This window comes from Dasypus novemcinctus, chromosome 18, assembly GCF_030445035.2.
Source record: "Dasypus novemcinctus isolate mDasNov1 chromosome 18, mDasNov1.1.hap2, whole genome shotgun sequence".
Taxonomy (NCBI): Eukaryota; Metazoa; Chordata; class Mammalia; order Cingulata; family Dasypodidae; genus Dasypus; species Dasypus novemcinctus.
In genome coordinates, this window is record NC_080690.1 from 52583605 (window position 1) to 52598084 (window position 14480).

General features: G+C 36.7%; 1 protein-coding gene and 1 pseudogene across 3 annotated transcripts in view; one reads left to right on the forward strand and one right to left on the reverse strand.

Moving 5' to 3' along the window:
• Window positions 1-14480, forward strand: part of LSM14A (LSM14A mRNA processing body assembly factor) — a 74382-nt gene that overhangs the window by 13862 nt on the left and 46040 nt on the right. For all 3 annotated transcript variants that reach the window (XM_004450277.4, XM_071209208.1, XM_004450279.4), the window contains exons 2-3: window positions 3117-3280; window positions 5988-6117. In XM_004450277.4, the coding sequence (XP_004450334.1) occupies window positions 3117-3280; window positions 5988-6117 (294 nt within the window). The remainder of the gene's footprint in view (window positions 1-3116; window positions 3281-5987; window positions 6118-14480) is intronic.
• Window positions 11952-13904, reverse strand: LOC139436913 (four and a half LIM domains protein 1 pseudogene; annotated as a pseudogene).

The window sequence follows — 14480 nt, forward strand, 5'->3', positions numbered from 1 at the left end:
TGCTTTTTTTTTTTTTTTTGATTTTGTAAAAATATTACATTAAAGAAAAAATTATATGAGGTCCCATTCAACCCCACCACCCCCACCCCCCCCCCCCCAGCAACACTCACTCCCTTCATCATGACACATCCATTGTATTTGGTAAGTACATCTCTGGGCATCTCTGCACCTCATGGTCAATGGTCCACATCATGGCCCATACTCTCCCACATTCCATCCAGTGGGCCCTGGGAGGATTTACAATGTCCGGTGATTGCCCCTGAAGCACCATCCACGGCAACTCCAAGTCCCAAAGGCGCCTCCACATCTCATCTCTTCCTGCCATTCCCCATATCCATCATCCACCATGTCCACTTTTCCCACTCCAATGCCACCTTTTCTCTGTGGGCCTTGGATTGGTTGTGTCTGTTGCGCCTCTATGTCAGGAGGAGGCTCAGATTCCACATGGATACTGGATGCAATCCTCCTGCTTTCAGTTGTAGGCACTCTAGGCTCCATGGTGTGGTGGTTGTCCTTCTTCGACTCCATCTTAGCTGAGTGAGGGGAGTCCAATAAATCAGATTGTACGAGCTGGAGTCTGTTGACGCTCAGGGCCTGGCTATCATATTGTCAGTCCAGAGATTCAAATCCCCTAAATATATCTTAAACCCCAACACCAACTACAATTCCAGTAGAGTAGGATGAAAGTCTTATGAAAAGAGATCCCATCTGAGTCCAGTTCCATCACGCAGAAACACCAGCTCCAAAGAAGGGCCATCTGACATGGCAGTGAACCCTGTCTGCCATGACCATAGAACCCATGGGTCTCTTTAGCCCTCAAAGGAACCAACACCTGGGGATTGCAGCCACTCCATCTGTCTCCCAGACTCTGCTCAGCTGTGCACAGGGGCAATTCTTCTGACAGCCTCCAGACTCTTTTTTTAGAGACTTGTAGCCATATAAACTCATTTCTGCTTTCCATTTCCCCCTTACATTAGGTCAAACAGCATTTTAAAGTCATGTTATTATATGTAGACAGGGATATTCTGCTGATCCTCCCCTGCTTTTTTAATTAAACATTGGCCTGAAACTTAGCTTTTCTAATTTGGGGAATATGTAAAACTAAAATACTTATTAATTATTAAAGCAGTATAGCAACTTGATGAAGTTTACACATATAAAAGACAATTACCCCTAATTTCACCGTTCTAACCCACCTATTACCTTTTTGTGTATTCTCTTCCAGGCTTTTTTGTAGCTGTCTGTGTTTTTATTTTAGGTAATTAAGATCTTTTGAAAATATAGTTTCGTAACCTATCTCTTAAATTTAACATACTTAATGTTATTTATTATATTCTTTATTGCTATGTAACTTCATTTTAAAAATATTATTAGTAATAAAGCAGTCCATTTTGAAAAGAAGTAGCCAGAGTAGTAGAAGATTAAGTAAGAAATTATATTAGATTAATCATATTACTACCTTAAGCTTGGATCTCTTTAAGACCGACCCCTTTCTCTAAGTACATCATCATCACCATTGCTTACCCGGTAACTTCCAAACTGATCTCCTGCTTACATTTCCAGTTTATTTTCTACACCTTTTAAAGGTCTTTTAAAATCCTTATCCATGCCTGTGCCCTTAATCTCTTTCAACCTTACCCTCTCTTTCTCCCTCTACCAACATGTACTTAGATTCCTTCAATAGCTTCTACTTAACATTTGGTTCCAATAGCAGCACATCTTCCTAGAATGTTACCCCTCATCTTTCATATCTTAACCTACAGTTTCCTCTGGAAAGACTCTCTAACTTCTCTGTCTAGTTCAGTACCCACCCTCTGACTCAAAGCCTAGCATGTACTCTAGATTAACACAGTTAACACTGTGTTTTCTTTCCTCATAGTGCTCAATACATTTGCTAGACTGTAAGTTATCTGAGGGCAAGGACATTAGCACAGTTCCTCCTTAGTATCACTTAAATATATTCTAGGCATGCTGAATTAGTACGTTTTCATTTTTTCTTGATAATCCCCCAAATATCACAGGATCAGATCAGTATCTATTCAACCACATTCTGACTTGATAGTAGAATTAAAAGCTTAATTTGAAGGCTAATGCTGTGCCAGTTTAGTGGATTAGGATTAAGTTGAGGAAACTGATGGTGGTCCTTATTAGAGGCGTTTGAGGTTGCATTACAGATTTTAAATACTGAGTGGACCTTTAAATCCGTGTAAGCTAATATACTTGAGCTCCTCGAGAATAAGAACTGATTTCCCTAGCACTTAGGACAGTACCTGGCATATAGGTAGTACCCAGTAAGTACTTCAAAATACTGAAAATGAGGTGCAGCAAAAATATAGTAGTATTGTTCTAATCAGGACTTTTACAAGGTTACCTATTGGGCTTTTTTTTTAATTGGAATGTGTTTAAAACACCTATTGGTGTTTTTAAAGTAAGCTAATCAAGTAAAAATGTTCCTTTCCCCAAAAAGTATTTCCCAAAATACTAAATGTTATAAACAAACAAACAAAAAAGAGACGTAAGAAAATAATTCTGGGATCCTAGGTTAAATTAAATATTTCAATTTTAGTTACTAAGAATGAGTTGATAGGAAAAATTAGTAGCAGATTCTGACGTTCAAGTACAGGCATTTCAGCTATAATATGTTGTATGCCTTCCTGCACTAAGGGTAGGGGAAAACTAGAGTTAGGAAACGGACCATTCAGATCCTGTTTAACTTTATAACTTGAACACTAATAAGAGCCTAATAAAAATAATAGCACTTTTAAAGACTTGTTAAATTCCTAAGACATAAATACTATAGTAAATTTAGGATTTTGCCTTTAAAAAAATAAAGGTGAAGGTAGTCTGATGAAGAGTTGGGGCTGCTTCTGGAGACGAGGAAAAATGTGGCAGGAGGACCTTTAACAGATACAGATCGTCTTTGAAATTGAGTACATTTGGTTTTAGGCAAAACCCAGTTTCCTTTTTTTTTTTTTTTTCAATTTACCAACCTATTAGTGAATACTTTCTCATAGATGACATTTGATAGCTGCTTAGTACTTGGAACAGTGCACTTGTATAAGGCATGATCTGGATATGATAAGTAGACATACACCTCGTCTCTGTTTTCTCACCAGTTCGATCCTTTGGTACAGAAGACAGACCTACAGATCGTCCAATACCACCTCGAGATGAAGTCTTTGAATATATTATATTCCGTGGAAGTGATATAAAAGACCTCACTGTTTGTGAACCACCAAAACCACAATGTTCTTTGCCTCAGGACCCAGCTATTGTTCAGGTAACTGATAGTTAACTTCAGTCTTGTGCTTCATGCTCCTGACTGACCTTGCTTTGCTTTTCCCAGGTTTTTGTTTTTTTATTTCTCTCAATAAAATGTTGTGGGGTTTTTGTTTTTGTTTTTTTATTTTTCCCCACCTCCACAGCACATGCTGTGTCTGATGTCTTCCTTGTTTCTTTAGGAGGCACCTGAACCTCCTATATAGGAGGGAGGCGCCTAATCACTTGAGCCACCTCTGTTGACTGCCTTGTTGCATCTCATTGTTTTTTCTTCTTGCATCTCTTGTGTCATCTTGTTGCATCAGCTTGCTGTGCCTACTCATGGAGTCAGCTTACAGTCTTGTTCTTCCTCTTTTGGAGGCACCAGGAACCTCTGCTCCATGCTTTGTTTTTGCTGTATCTCTCATTATGTTTTGTTTCTTGTTGTGTCAGCTTGCCATTCCTGTCCGTCATGCCAGCTCACTGTCTTCTTTAGGAGGCACCAGGGACCTCCCATGTGGTAGGCAGGAGCTCAGTCACTTGAGCCACATCCGCTTCCCACAATTAAATATTCACGTCACTTACCATTTCAAAGTTTAAAATAACCTAGATAATGTTCTCATGTAGGTTTTTCTGTTTGAGTCATAAGTTGGTACTAAATAAGTTTTAAAAAATAGTTAAGGAATTTATTTCTGTTTATAATGTTCTAATTTCATCAATAGCTAAAACAGCTGGCATTTATAGAGACTGAGCTTTGTGTCAGGGACTGTTCAAAGCACTGTACATAAATTCCCAGGTAATTCTCATTTTTGCAAGTGAGGCAGGATTTGAGTAAAGGTTTAATAAAAATTCTGACTCACCTATATTATACAATGTGCAGTATTATGTAATAAGATATCATAAGCTTAAGTTTGTTGAATTCCCTAAATAAGACATTAAAAGACCCTAAGTATTCTCAGTAAGAGAAATTTTTAATTGGAGTATTTATTAAAAACAGATATACATGATAACCCAAAGTATATATTATGATTTAAAGGGGATGTACATTATAGTACATGTTTGCATGTTTATTGGAAGTGCGTATAGAGGATCTCTGAATCTCAGCTATAATAGAAGAGGAAGCAGGTTTACCTAAGAGAATTTTCACTTGAAGGTATTGCTGGTTAAAGACTTACGGCCCCCATGGTTTCCTCTTGAATCCATTTTCTTCTCAGTTTACTCTTTTTTCCTCTCAGAAGTCATTGTTTTTTCATTTGCTCTAAAATATGCTTGTTGGTTTTTTAGTGTATAATACTTTTAGATTGTTTTAAATTCACTTCCCTTTTTTTATCCTTTTAATAAGAACTTAGTTTTCCACAAACAGATACTTAAAATATATATTATCTTGCATAGGATTTGTCTTACTGTCTTTCAGCTATTAAAAGAAAATACTTAATGAACTCTTTAAAAGAAAATATAAAATGGTACGTAAAATTAATGTGGGGGGAAAAAGGGAGAGAAGGTGAGAGAAGGTACCTTTTATGTTTTTTTTCCCTGAATATAAGATAAGCTTTTCAATAAGAAATGATAAATTTTTTCTTGCAAGCATAAACAGGAGAAATTTTCTACCTTCATCTATGCTTTCCTCTTTTTAAATCTTATTTTGGGGGGAGTAAGTCTGAAGAAATCCTCACAATATATATTATTCATCTTTTAATGGAGGTAGCAGAGGCATTCTTTTGACGGGGGAGGTATCAGGGATTGAACCCACGACCTCATATATAGGGAAGTAGGTGCTCAACCACTGAGCATACGTCTGCTGCCCAATGAAAGTAGGGTTTTTTGTTTATTTTTTAGGAGGTACTGGGCCTTGAACCCAGGACCTCATACATGAGAAGCAGGTGCTCAACCACTGGGGCTTCCCAAGAGGCATTCTTTAGTAGAAAGCTGCCTTTATAGCAAAGACTGGCATTACTTTATTCTCCCTTATATAATATCTTTTGATAGTTTTCAGGGAACCAGTTATTTTAGTAATCTGGAAAAAAAGAGAGCACATATCAAAAAGGTGTTGACAAACTTCTTCCAATCACTGTAAATTTTGACTTGATCTGCTTGCTTATTCATTAAGTAGAATTTATTGAATGCCTGCTATGTCCCTTACGCTAACACTGAACACACAGATATGGTCCTGCCATCAGTGAGTAATATCCCAATAGTTTTTAGTAATCTTCGTTTTTATATTATGAAATATTTTATAATTAGATGTGCTAATATACTAAGGGTGTGTGTGTGTAAAACTGTAAATTTAATAGTGTACCTCAAATGACTGAAAATAAGAGTAAAATAAAAAGTGAGATGTGTTTTTTTAAATTTCAGCACCAGGGTAAAACCCAGTAATAATTAAATGTGTTTTTTCCTTCAATTTTTTTTCTTTAAGCAAAGTTACTTTATCTCCCCAAGTAATTTTTCTTCAGTTCTTTCCAAAACCCACTGTAAAACTACCACAAAGGGGGAGGTTATTATAGAAAAAAGTATTTGTAAATCATATTGAGTATAATTGACATATGTTTACACTATTGAATGCAGAAGGTTTTTCAACTATCTTAATATTCAGTGCATATTTTAAATCATGGATGCTACTTTTGTGTCTGGTTGTAATTTAATAATTATCTTAAAAATTTGAAAAACATGAACTACTTTCCGTTGTCTGTGACTTAATGCTGGAAAAATAACCCATGATTTTCCTTCAGTCTTCATTAGGCTCATCTACTTCTTCATTCCAGTCAGTGGGTTCCTATGGACCTTTTGGCAGAATGTCGACATACAGCCAGTTCACTCCAAGTTCATTGGTTGGGCAGCAGTTTGGTGCTGTTGGTGTTGGTATGTGGTCCTTTTTTATTTTTTATTTTTGTAATCGCCCTCTTCTTATCACAAAGGTCTAGAAAACTTACCACAATTTTTTGGAAATACTGCTTAATGTTCTTTTGAAACCTTGTTTTCATGATGTTAAGAACACATTTTTAATTATTATTTTGAAGATTTATTTAATGGTATTAATGACTACTGGTTCTATAAAGACTAGTACCTCAGAATAATTGCATATCCTTTAAACAAGCATATATATCCATTTACCAAAGTTGACTGAATATTATTTTATATTTAGATAACACTTTAAGTTTCAAATATTTATTAATCAGTGTAAACCCCAAAATGATAAACCAGCATGATTTCATGTATTTAAAGGGGATATATTTCCGAGTTAAGTGCAAAATGGTGCAGGTGGCTCCTGGAAGACCTTCATGTTAAGCATCTTTTAAAGGATACATTTCATTTAGAAGTCTGGGCCTTCTTTCTTTAGTATGCTGTAATCCACATTCACTGAGTAGAACTTGAATTGCTAATTGGGACCCAGTTTGTTCCATGTTTCTGGGTTATTCTTTCCCAGCTGACATCTGGATTGAACATTGCCAGGTGCAAGACATACAGTGTTGCTCCAGTAGCTCCAGTTCCAATAAATATGGAGAGGGGGATCAAGCTTGGGTATGTCTTGACCTGCCCAACAATCTTTGGAGCATGTTTGCACCTGAGGCCTCGAATAAGGAAAGAGTGAAGAACTAAGTTTCAAGGCCCAGGATTTAGTAGTGTCTGCCTTACATTAAGACTTTTAAGTAAACATTTTTCTGACATAGTGGATTCCCAAAAGAGGGATTGGAGATAATGCTGTTAAGGAATAGTATTAATATTATATGGAACGTAGATAATTATCACATTTAACACCCACCTATAAGAGATCCTCACACACAGCATATCTGAGGGCTTAGTACCTATAATGAAAATGTATAAGAAGAGCTGGGCTAATGACAGTCCTAATAATGATTGTAGGATAAAGGTATCCATTGTGTTCAAAAACTAGATACATTATATTGACATTCCCACAGTAAAGAATAACTTCAAATCTCAAGCTGTGGCTCGATTGATAATCATTTATCAATTTATTCTTTGTTTCACTGAATCACTAATAAGTTTCAAGGGTATTTTGATAATTATTAGTACTCTAAAAAGTTTTTTTTAATTATTTAATTTCCTTCTATCAATATACTTTTTTATATAGTTTTGACTTTTGAAGTATATTAAATGCTTTACTTATTCACAAAATTAAAAAGGGTGGGAAAAAGCAAACCCTTAAATTGAATAGAAACAGAAACAACTGATGCTAACTATGTATCAAACTTATAACAACCACACAGAGAAAAGAATTTATTCAAGTAACTTTTATATATAATACTGATTGTACACTCTTAATAGGAGATATTCTAAGAACAAAGAGAACTATAAAGAAATCTTGAATTTAAGTTTGTAATTGGTATTAGTATTGGTAGTGTTAATTCTGAAACTACTTGTATTATTGGATAGGGTCAGTGAGTAAATATATTGATGATGTTGGGAAATTTTGTTGTTACTATGGAGAAGGGAGATACATGTATGGAATGAGGAAAGGTGAAGAACCCTGTGATATTGGATGTGAACTGAAGGTATGAGTATGAACTCATGATTTTAAAAAATTGTTTATCAAAGAAAGGGCCTAGAAATCATGATACTTCATAGCAAAAATCACATGTTGACTCAATCCTTGTTTTTAAAGTGCTATTCCCCACTATAAGGAACCAGAACCCATTGAAAAAATAAAAAGAAGAGGAAAGATAGACAATGCTAACTAATAAATATAGAAGGAATGGTATACTTACAAAATCGCCATTTTGTGATCCCTGGTGTAATAATTCATGCAAGAATTATTAGTGGATGCTATCTTAATTTCCAGCTGCTAAATCAAATGCCATACAGTGGAGTGGCTCAGCAACAGGGATTTTTTTTTTTTTTTAAGATTTGTTTATCTCCCCTGCCCCCATTGTCTGCTGTCTGTGTCCATTTGCTGCGCAGTCTATGTCCACTTGCATTTGTCCTCTCTTTAGGTAGCACCAAGAACCAATCCTGGGGCCTTCTGGAGTGGGAGAGAGGTGCTCAGTCTCTTGCACCACTTCACTTCCCTGGTCTGCTGCATCTCCTATTGTCTCTCCTCTGTCTCTTTCTGTTGTGTTATCTTGCTGTACCAGCTATCCACTCAGACCAGCTTGCTACGTAGGCCGGCACTCTGCATGGGCCAGCTTGCCTTCACCAGGAGGCCCCGGGAATTGAACCCTGGACCTGCCAAATGGTAGATGGGAGCCTAATTGCTTGTGCCACATCTACTTCCCAACTACAGTGTTTTATTGACTTGCAGTTTCAGACGCTAGGAGGCTTGCTTCCTTCAAGGGTGAATGTCTTTTGGCTGGTCAGCAGTCTTTGGGGTTCTTTGACTTTTCTACCACAAGGCAGTGCATATGACGGTGTCTTCTCCTTTCTCTTTTGGGTCCCATTGAATTCTAGCTTCTCCTGTTCTTTGTGGCTTTTCTCCTTCTGTTTCTAATTTCCTTTGCTTATAAGGACTTAGGCCATGTTGGAGTAAGGTCCACCCTCATTCAGTTTCTGCATACCTTAACTACTAACATCTTCAAAGGTCCTGTTTGCAAGTGGGTTCACACACAGTTCGAGTGTTTGGAATCTGAGCAGGTCTTTTGTGGGGTGGGGGACATGATGGAATCCCCAACAGATGCTAAAATCATTGTGTGAAAGATGTTGGAATACTGTATTAAGATGGTCTTAAAATATGATCCCACAGATTACTTACTAATTACAAAGGGAAAAAAATAAGCTTTTATAATGGAGAGACTGGTCGTTACCGTCTTAATCAAGTGGTCAAGTTTGGCATTGCCATAGCTAAATAATTACCTGTTTACTGAAATGATGATACCATGGGAAGTATATGCAACCACCTCTGTGTTTCACCTTGCTGAAAATGCAGAATCTTGTTATGAAATAGGTATGAAATTCAGAAGGTGGAATGTTCTACAAGGCTAGTACTTGAGTTTTCAAAGAATTCAATGTCATGAAGAAGTGTTTTAGACTGGGAGAGACTAAAGTGATACAGCATCCAAATATAATATGTGAAACTTGATTGGATCTTGGGTTGACAGGAAATGTTATAAAGAACATTTTAGGAACTACTTAGGACTTTGATTATGAATGGTGTTAATTGATTTTCTTAGGTGTGATAATAGTATTGTGGTTAATCATAGGAGAATGTCTTTGTTTGGGCATGTATTAGTCAGCCAAAAGGGTGCTGATGCAAAATACCAGAAATTGGTTGGTTTTTATAAAGGGTATTTATTTGGGGTGGAAGCTCAGATACCAGGCCATAATGCATAAGTTACTTCCTCACCAAAGTCTATTTTCACATGTTGGAACAAGATGGCTGCCAATGGCTGCGAGGGTTCAGGCTTCCTGGCTTCCTCTAGGCCCAGCTTCTCTGTTTCCTGGGGCTTGCTTCTGTTTCCTCTGTGAGTTTACTTCCTGGGGTTCCAGCTTAAGGCTTCAGCATCAGACTCCAACATCAAAACGCCAACATTAAAAGTCCCCAACTCTGTCCTTTGCCATGACTTTTATCTGTGAGTTCCCACATTCAGCACCCTACTGGCGCAAGAGGTTTACATAATTACTTAATCAAGTAACCCTCTGAATCCAATATAATCAGATATGCCCAGAGGAAAAGATCTGTTTACAAATATAATCCAATATTTCTTTTTGGAATTCATCAATAATATCAAAACTGCTACGGGGGAGATGGTTTGACCTATGTAAGTGTGAAGGGGCAAATTGATATAGCCTACTTTGGCAAAAGAGAAGTATATATTGAGATGTAAAATGGGGAATTGGAGTAGGAATGGCAAGATGTTAACAGTTTGTAAGTCTAGATGAAGAATATATGGGTATTTGGTGTATTCTTTTAGTTTTTACATAGGTTTGATATTTTTCCAAATTAAAAAGTTTTAATATTCCTTTTAGGCTTATTCTTGGATAGGTGAAACAGGCAGTATAATTTTGGAACATGTATTTCCTAATGCTATTGAAGTAATAAGACCAATGTTAATTATATATGTTAACCAAGATATATGCCCTATGTTAGCCTTAACTGTCAGAATCCTATCTAAGAATTCAAATAAGAGGTGATTGCAAATTAGCCTTTTGGGATTCCTTTCACTAAATTGAATAGTTGGCTAACATTGGGATGGTTATTGTACTTACCTCTTATGAGACTGTGAAGTTTACATGACAGTATGTGTAAAACGTTTAAACAGGTTCTGGCACATAGTATCTATATAGTTGCTACTGTTTCTACCATTCTTCAGGTTCAAAGTATTTTATAAATTAATTTTGTGGTTGTGAAATATATTCCTTGTAAATGCTTTTATCTAATTTTACTATTAACTGGTTGCTGGTTTAATGTTCTTTTACTTAATTTATCCATGTTGGCAAAATAATTTTTGCAGTTGTATATTATTTTTGTTTGTTTGATTTCTGTGTTGGTCAACTAGTTGGTGGATTAGCTAATTAGAAAACCATATACCTACTTAGAAATTGTTGAATGAGTAGGAGGAAGAAAGTTGTAATATTATTCATCAAGGTAGCAGATGTTTTTTAGAAAAGGAATTTACTTGTATATAGTTTGTTTTGACACAGTATAGCCAGGTTTTAATCTAAGCCTCCTTTTTTTCATTTGTCTTTTAAAACTGCAGATTGTTTTACAGCCTTTGATAGTTTTATTTGCAACCTAAAGTACAAAGGGCTAATATCATTAATATATAAAGAACTAAAAAAAGATCAGCAGCCAAGAGTTAGAAACTGACAATTTACAGAAAAAGAAATGGCCCTGAAACATGTGCTAAATCTTGCTTATAATAAGAGATACACAAATTAAATCTACACTAAGCTGTCATTTCTCACTATCAGTTTGGCAAAAATCCAAAAGTTTGACTATGAACTAGTACTTTAGATGAGACTGTATGGAAACAGATAATCATGTTTTTAAAAAAGAATGATAGAATTAAAGCACTTTTTTTTAAACGGGTACTAAATATAATTCTTACAGGCAGAGATTAGATCATTATTAACCTTAATTTATGGAGATTTAGGAAAAATTAAATACTTAATAAATGAAGCAGCATAACAGTATTTTCCGTATTTTTCCATGAATCAGTAGACAATCAGAGCTTACTGATGCATTGAGAAACAGGATTCATAGAAACAGAGAATGGTAGATTTTATGAGCTATTTAAATTAAATCCATAGCAAGATTAAAATAAAGGCACTTGAGGAAATTGAATCTTTTTTTTTCCTGTTATTTACTCCAGTTAATGAGGTCAGCTAGATTTTCACAAATAATTTAGATAAAATGAATCGTTTCCTATATGCCATAGGATGCTGAGTCTCATAATATTCTTGTAGTATACCCATAATACCCTTGAGATGGAGGAATGTTAGTTGAACAGACAAATGGTTGCATACATGGCAGGTTAATTGCTAAAGCATATCAGGTAATAATTCTTTTAGGTCTTAAGTGTTTTCTCAGGGTTAATTTTTTTTACTATATCCTTTATTTCTATAAGTATACACTGAAACTTTATTGATAAAGCTGATGACAAAATGTGGAAATGAGTTGTCAGATTCTATAACCATTCTTAACAAGAATATTAATATGAATTGTCAATATGTGTTTACTTTTGATGTTGCCTCATTGTACTATGTAATATAACCATGTAGAATACAGTAAGTAGGTGGTCCTACATTTCACATAAGCAGTAGATGGAAATCCAGTTCTGCCTGTGAGGGTAGAGGCCTTTCTCCTCTAGAGATCCAGCTAAACTATTGAGGAAAAATCCTAGGAATTAGAAGCAAAGGGACTTTGCGTTCCTCCTTAGCATATGGACAGAGAGCAGACAAGTATTGTGTTACAAGGGACTCAGCTTGTTCCTGTTTTTAAATGTCATGTGCCTGTCAGTGATGGCTCTGGCTCCTGCTTAGCCACCCCTCTAGAGTTTTATGGTTACTTCTGTGTGAAACTCAAAACTGCAGGAAAGTTTGAGGGAGGTAAAACAAAAATGTTCATGTAAGTTTCAGAACTCAGAAAACTCTGTTGCTATGAATTAAAGCAAGAACTATTAATAATTAAAAAATGAAAAGGACAACAGGGTTAGTTTCATTATGCTTCCAGAAGTATTTGCCATGGCAATGTCCATCTGAAACAGATTCATTTCTCAGATTGGCTTACGCTTTCTAAATCACCTGCATGTGCTATGCTTTAAAGTTGAAACACTCAGAAAACATACTACACAGGGAAATCAAACAATAGCATGAAGCAAGATCAGTTTAAAAGTACAGCTAAGTTCAAACGTTAATCTTCTTGGAACTTGTATTGGTCATTTGAAAGCACAGAAGAACAGAAGACAGGTAATATTTTGATGAGGAAGTTTGCTGAAGAGCTGCTTTCTGCTAAATCCTAATATGTTGGCTGTGTTGTGCCTTTATTTGAGTAATACTGTAAAATGGGAGCAAAGACAGGAAGAGCAATTTTGAAAAGGTGAAATACCACTCTTTCCCTGTTGATAGTGTAGGGTAGAAAAAGACGACAAGCAAGATTCAAATTCCATTTTACAGGACAGGAGCCCTGTCATTTTACAGCTTTGTATCATTTCCTCCTCATGGAAAATAAAGCACTTGTTCATTTTACAGCTTTGTGGCATTTACTACTCATGGAAAATAAAGCACTTGTTAGCCAAATCCATGGAGTTTTTTTTTTTTTTTAAGATTTATTTAATTTCTTTGTTTCTCCTCCGCCTGTCCCTGGTTGTTTGTGCTCACTCTCTGCTATCTGTGTCTGTTCATTGTATGCTTTCTGTCTGCTCATCTTTTTTTTTTTTTAGGAGATACTGGGAACTGAACCCGAGACCTCCCATGTGGGAGGGAGGCATCCAATTGCTTAAGCTACCTCTACTCCCTACTTGTTGTGTCTTTCATTATGTTTCCTTGTTGCATCAGCTCACTGCGCCAACCCATCACGTCAGCTCACTGTCTTGCTTCTCTTCTTTAGGAAGCACCAGGAACTGAACCCGGGACCTCCCATGTGTTGGGTGGGCACCCAACTGCTTGAGCCACATCCACTTTCCCATAGAGTATTTTTTGCTGTGGAAGCATTAGTTGTGCCAGGACTGCCCCTCAGAGGCAACCACACCAGATCCTTTAGCAAACCATTACTGTACTTTACACAGTGTTTGGGAAATTTGTTCTCCTATCAAGTCATGCAGTAGAAGTCCTCCCTTTTTTGGAAGAGGCTTCCAGTTCCAGTGACTTGCTTGCAGTCACTTCAGGTGAAGCCATCTTTGTGCCAGACGATCCCCTTGTAATCTTTGTTTTGATCTCCTGCCACAATTGGCTTGAAGCACCCTTTGCACTTGGAGGAGTCCTCCTGAGTGATGTATTTGTTGCACAGTATCTTCTTTTCCTTAGCCACAAAGGCCATTGACTAAAGGGTGAAGGAACTTGGGACACCGGAAGCAGGGGTTGTGCCAGTAGCAATTCTTATAGTGCAGCTCCTTGGAATCCACTCCAGTAGCCTTGCAGCCGTTGATGGCACAGAACTTGCCAAAACACTTCTGGCAGCAGTGGTGGCTGTCCTGCACATAATTCTTCCCCTGCAAAAAGTTCCTGCTGTAGTGGCAGTCAAACTTCTCCACCATTGTGTCTGCCATTTAGTTGGAGGGACCTTATTAGATGTGTAGAGAACAGAATGTATTCTGCAGGGGCTGGGTACTGTTATTGTGGGGAACAACTTCTAGCATGTTGCCTGGGGATGCAGATCTGCACAGTTCTCTTGGTGGCAGCCACTGCCTGTACTAAAACTGAGGCAGTGGTGGCAGCTGCTAACTAAGCCCCCTTGCTGGGCAGTGGATGTGTAGGACACAGGAGGTGTGCCTTCACAGATCAGTTTTTAATTAATTATTAAGTTTGATGAGGAATTACAAGACAGGCTTATGAACTTAAAGTTAAAAGAGAGCCAGGATGGTATTTCATGCATTAGGTATGAAAAACAATGGAGTGTTAGAGATTTACATTGGTAAAAGTATAAATGAATTAAACATTCCAGTTAAAGGGTAGGTGTTTGACAATAAAAAAGACAAGACTAACTATAAGAGATGTACTAAAAAAAGTCTTAAATATGTATCTATACCTTTTATAAAACAGTATACCCAGCAGTTGGAGAATACAAATTCTTTTCCATTGGACATAGACTATTTGCCAAGATAGATCAAGTG